The sequence below is a fragment of the Hydra vulgaris genome, chromosome 12 (assembly GCF_038396675.1).
Source record: "Hydra vulgaris chromosome 12, alternate assembly HydraT2T_AEP".
NCBI lineage: Eukaryota > Metazoa > Cnidaria > Hydrozoa > Anthoathecata > Hydridae > Hydra > Hydra vulgaris.
The window spans coordinates 53,386,501-53,392,500 of record NC_088931.1 but is presented as its reverse complement, the minus strand read 5'-3'; the positions used below and the strand labels follow the sequence as shown (position 1 = coordinate 53,392,500).

At 27.7% G+C, this 6,000-nt stretch overlaps 1 protein-coding gene across 1 annotated transcript in view; it reads right to left on the bottom strand.

Annotated features, from left to right (window-relative positions):
• The window catches only part of LOC100210014 (pre-rRNA-processing protein TSR1 homolog), a 75,524-nt gene that overhangs the window by 66,460 nt on the left and 3,064 nt on the right, over positions 1-6,000 (bottom strand). Inside the window, exon 3 of the mRNA XM_065813701.1 lies at positions 2,026-2,135. Within this exon, the coding sequence (XP_065669773.1) occupies positions 2,026-2,135 (110 nt within the window). The remainder of the gene's footprint in view (positions 1-2,025; positions 2,136-6,000) is intronic.

Sequence of the window (6,000 nt, the reverse complement as noted above, 5' to 3'; positions counted from 1 at the left end):
AAAGTGCTCCATGGTACCACCTCAAATTTGCTTCAAATTTTGACCACCCACAGCTTTTATGAAAAAAACACAATCCTGAAAATTTTAGCTTGATTGACCAAACCGTTTAAAAGTTATAATTGAATTAGAAATTGGAAAAATTTGAGTGTCTGGAACTTACAGTAGATTTTTTCGATTTTTACTAGATCATAACTTTTGAAATAAAATAGATGATCACCTGAAATTTTTTAGGGTAATAGTTTTTCACCCAAACTATCAATCTTTATAGGTGTTTTTGACTGATTTTAAACAGTTTTTGAGTTCTTGTACCTCAAAGTTGCTAAATAACGTAATATTAGGAAAAAAATTGGAAACTTCAATGTGCTACAGTTCAATACCAACAGACAAGCTGTGCCAATTTTTTGTTACTTTTGTGTAATTAGAGTAATCACTTGTGGAAAAAATTAAAATGTGTTAAAAGTTATTTTAGCACTTGCAGCAGTCTTTTAAAATATCACTTTTTTTAAAAAATACGATAAATTAGATTCACTTTGTAGCCATTGAAAGTAGCGTAGACAGTAAAAATAAATTATGAAACTTTTTACTGGCAAGGTTCTATATATAGACCATCACCAAATAAAATTTAAAGACCTACACTCTATCTTATGGCATAATTTTAGCATCTTGAGTGCAATACTTTTTTAGTTTAAAAGGATACTTAATAGCGCAAGTTATATTATACTTCAAAAAAATAAAAAATGCTGAAAGAAGAATTGTATATACACATGAAACACAAGTACACTAATTTCTCTCTGATTTACATAACTCATAATACTTTCATAATCATTATTAGTAAGTTTGTAGTTACAAGCATATCTACCCTTAATGGATGGGGCACTTATTTGACATATTACTTTGCCAAACGGAACCCAACATTGACTTGATCGTGCATCGTTAGTCCATTTTAAATTTAATTTGTTTCTATGTATCGATTTTGCATTAACATCTTGGTTTTCATTACAAATCTTAAGTACAAGCCCTATGTATCATTCATCATCATAAAAGCATGCAATGTATTTACCAGGTTGAAAGTTTGAAGGATCTTTTTTTGCCAAGTTAATACTATTCAGCAAATGGGTATCATAGACATTATCGCTAGACATTCTCCGTACAAATAATTTCTCTACACCTGGTACAAAACTGTGATAGCTTCTTGTGCCTGGGACTGTCCTCATCTTTTCATATTGTTTCTTTAGGTTAAATTAAGTTCATGATTATTGATATTATCACTTGAATTATTTAACACCTTTAATGTTTTTTCAGCCTATGTAAACAGTTCATTTGGTGTGAGAATCTGGTTTGCATTTGCTGCTCGTAGACTTACTTTTGCTGCTTCTCTTTTTATAGTTACTCCTATTCTTTTTTTTTTCTTTTCTTTTTTTTTGTAATTCACCTCCCCAAGACCAAGAAGGTCACTACAGATGAGGAGGCTACTTGTGGTTATAACCCTCTCTTTTGCCATGGGATGTAGCAAAGAAGTGGTGCTCAGCATTTATATTGTGATCTTCAAAATGGTACATGTGTTGATCTAATGCTTTTTTTGCCTCTGATAATCTTTTAAAAACTGGTGGTGACAAAGAAATTTCAGGTGACCATCTATTTTATTTCAAAAGTTATTATCTAGTAAAAAACGAAAAAATCTACTGTAAGTTCCAGACACTCAAATTTTTATCAATTTCTAATTCAATTATAACTTTTAAGCGGTTTGGTCAATCAAGCTAAAATTTTCAGGATTGTGTTTTTTTCATAAAAGCTGTAGGTAGTCAAAATTTGAAGCAAATGTGAGGAGATACCCTGGGGACCATTAGGTGATTTGATATGAAATGACTCATATATATATATATATATATATATATATATATATATATATATATATATATATATATATATATATATATATATATATATATATATATATATATATATATATATATATATATAATTTTAATAAAATAAAAATAAAAAATAAAATTTGCTAAAACTTACACAATAGTTGTTCTATTATTGTTAAAAAATGTTGTTTTGGAGTCATCAAAGTCAACTATTTTTGCAATCACAGCTTCACAGGAACACACAGGAGATAAAGAGAGTACTGCCTAAATATAAATATATATATATATATATATATATATATATATATATATATATATATATATATATATATATATATATATATATATATATTATTTATTAATTAATTATTATTAATTTCTTCAGTATTATAAAAATAAACAATAAAAAGGTAAATTTAACTTAAAAACTGAAAGGGAATAATACCTAATGAAAGGTATCTTCCTTATTCCCTAATTTTTACAGTCAATATATTGCCTTAAAAAAATGAAACAAAATTTTACAATTGACATTCAGCACAACCAATATTGTGACATTTCGAAGCCATATTAAGAGTACAAAGATTTTTTTTTGTTTGGTTCTTGAATTTTTTTGTGCTTAAAAGCAAGTCCATATTTTTCAATCAATTAAATTCAATTGCAATTTTGTTAATGGCCTAATTACCAAACACGTAACTTTTAAAGTTAGGTGTTTGCGAATTATAAGGTATTGCGAATACAGGGCTATTCATCTGTTAACTCTCAAAGATTTATTAATGTTAACCCAGCTAAAATCATTAGTTAAAGATGATGGGGCTAATCCAACACATGTTCCATGCTTAGATTCTAATAAACATTTAATATTCTTGATCTAACAATAACAGATTCCATTTTTTTAAGATTGGTCTTGTGTGTATATCTATGTATGTATGCATGTATGTATGTATGTATGTATGTATGTATGTATGTATGTATGTATGTATGTATGTATGTATGTATGTATGTATATATTTATACACTGTTGTTATCAACTTCGACTAAATCAATTAAAAGTTGACTAGTTGAAAGTCAAAATTAGTCAACTTTGAAAAATCGATTTAATCGACTATGGACTTTCTACTAATCAACTAAAAGTCAATTTAGTCAAGATAAAATCTTAAAATTCTTTTATCTTTTTATTCCATTTTACTTTTCAATCTTTAATTTTTGTTTGTTCATTTAATAACAATAGTATGTACTATTATAACTATTACCTAGTTTTTTGTTTACTCTCTTAAAGTTTTTTTAATTCATAGCATATAGGCATTATTTATGCTTTTCCGCGGTGCTGTGGCAAGACCGTAAGGACTTCTGGGAGCACCTTAACAACTACAGAAAAAAATTTTTTATACGTAATTAAACTTTAGGTCATGTATTTCAATAATTACTTCATAAATACCTATATATAGGGCCACTTCATGCTGGCTCTGGGCCCTGGGGCAAAATTAAGTTGTAAAACTCCAAAGTCTAAATGCCATCTATACAATAATTCGTAGATATGATTGTAAAGACTTTGATTACAGCAAGTATTTACTGCAGTCCCTCAATTATTGAGGTCTGGAAATAAATTGTCCCATTGTTGGAGCAGCTCTTCTCTCAAATCTTTTTACTCTATTAAAATTTCAATGAATAGTCCGAGTAAACTCATTTTGAGAAAACAACAAAAAACTAAACTACTTATAGCTGAGCATTTACAGAAATTGATATTTTTTTGTCCATTTCTAGGACCAAAAAATTTTTAATTGGTCTAATAACTAAATAGATGATAGATTTCAGTATATATAATGTGGAAATTAACTAAAAAATAAAAAGCTAAAAATAGAAAGCATATATAAATTACTTTATAAATTATTTTATTACAGTTTATTTCAAAAAAATAAATTATTTCCATATATTGACTTGAAAACGACTCAATTGACTTTTAGTCCATTTAGTTGATTTGAGAAATGTGTTAGATGATTTAGCAGGCTTTATAAAATATATTATTCCATATAGTCGACAGTCAAATTATTTAACAGCTGTGACAATACTAATATATACACACATAAATAAAAACAAAATAAGAAGCCAATTAACTCCATAATAACATATTTAACCAAATTCTTTGGTTGCCCCCTAACTAATTTATTTACTGCCTCACAGTCAATTTATGACTAAGCATAGTGTGAAGCTAAACTAAGCTAAAATACATATCTATTAGCTCTATAAAACTTCTTAGTGAATGGGACCAACTACTTGATTATACACTTGTTGTAGTGCACTTTTTTATTGATAGCCATTAAACTTGGTATCATCTGAACTCATTACTTTGTGATTGAGCATTTTAAAAACTCAAGCCCTCTTCTTTAGAGTAATAATAAAAAAAAAAACTATTTATAATCAAAAGTCCAATAAAATATCAACACTTGTGCAAGATAAAAAAGTTTATAGTCGGAAGGACTGATTTAGACTTTATCTAGCAATGGATAATTCAATGTTAATTGACCTGGGTCATGTCACCATACATCTCAAATTTTGCTGACTTTTATACAATTGAGAGTACTTAGTAAAATAAGAATTCATTGAAAAATGAGCCTTTAGCTCCGAGAAAATCCTGAAATAGGACCATTCTATTTTTACCAAATATCGGCTAGGCCCCTCTTGTCTCCTCAGAATCACAATGTTTATTTAGAGATTTCAAGTCACATAACTTTAAAAACATTTGATCTTTTTACTTAAAAATTTTTAACTGGCTATTTTCAGGGGTGGCGAATCTAATAAAACAAACAGAAATGTAAAAAATTATTATTAAGAAATTATTATTAACCTGTAATTGTTAACTTAAATAAATTTAGGCAATTCTTTTAATTTTTGTTTTTAATGTTTAAGAAACCCATGTGGTCTTGATGATATCAAAAAAAATTTATAACATTCTATATTCGTTGATATTCCAGAAAAAATAAGAACTTTGTTCTAGATTTTTGACTACCTTCATGACTAACAGCCCTGAAAGTGCCCTGAAATTTCCAGCATTTGTGTAGATGTAATGAGTGTGTGTTAAAATTGTTTCCAGAGTAGATAACCAAAGGGCCCATAGGGCTGGGGCACAGGGGGCCATTCCCCACTTATTTTTTTACAATTTTTTATTTTTTATTTTTAACAAAGTAAAAATAACTTTGAAAAAATTGCCTTGAAAAATTTTGTTGGTTTATACTTGTTTCATTTGGTTTTTGATTATTCTATATTCAATGATCTTTTTTAAAATCATAAGAGTACAGTAAATTCTTGTTGTGACAAAACTCCAAACTGCAGTGGTAAATTAGTTTTCCAAGGGACCAAAGAAATTAGTTTGACTAAACGAATGTTCAATTTAAGCAAAAATTAAATAATTTTTTTCAAAAAAAAATTGATATCATTCAAGAACAAATCTTTAAGTTAATTGGAGTTCAAATTATCAGAAATTAACTGTACATATTAATAATAACATTTAAAAATTAACAAATCTTAATTAAAATAATGATTTTAAAAGTCTATAAATTTCTAAAATTCTGTTAACTCATTATTTTAGACAGATGACTTTTTATAATCCATATAATTACAAATGAAAATTCTTATAAAGATGAACTTTCTTACAACATTTTAAAAAAGATTATTGAATAAAAAAACCAAATGGAACAAGTATAAACCAAAAAAAAATTTTCAAAGACAATATTTTCAAAGTTATCTTAACTTTGCTTAAAATGTAAAAAAAATCTTTTTTTTTTTTGAGAAAATGTTTGGGGCATGCCCCACCCTAATGCCCCAGCCCCATGGACCCCCTGGTCGTCTGCCCTAGAAATAATTTTAACATGCATTCATTAGGACTACAGAAATGCCAAAAGTTTCAGAGCTCAAGCTAGTCTGTAAGGTAGTGGAAAATCAATCGCAATACTCTGCTACAAAAAAGTGGGGACCATGCCCCATTATCAAGCTTGGACAGGATTGGCATGAGATCAAACGCTATTGCTCTACAACTGTTTAAGAAATGCTGAGCTAAACTTAAACTTGGAAAAAAATTTAAAAAATTAAAGAAAAAAGTAAACAATACTTTACAAAAAAGAAAATATAGAAGGTT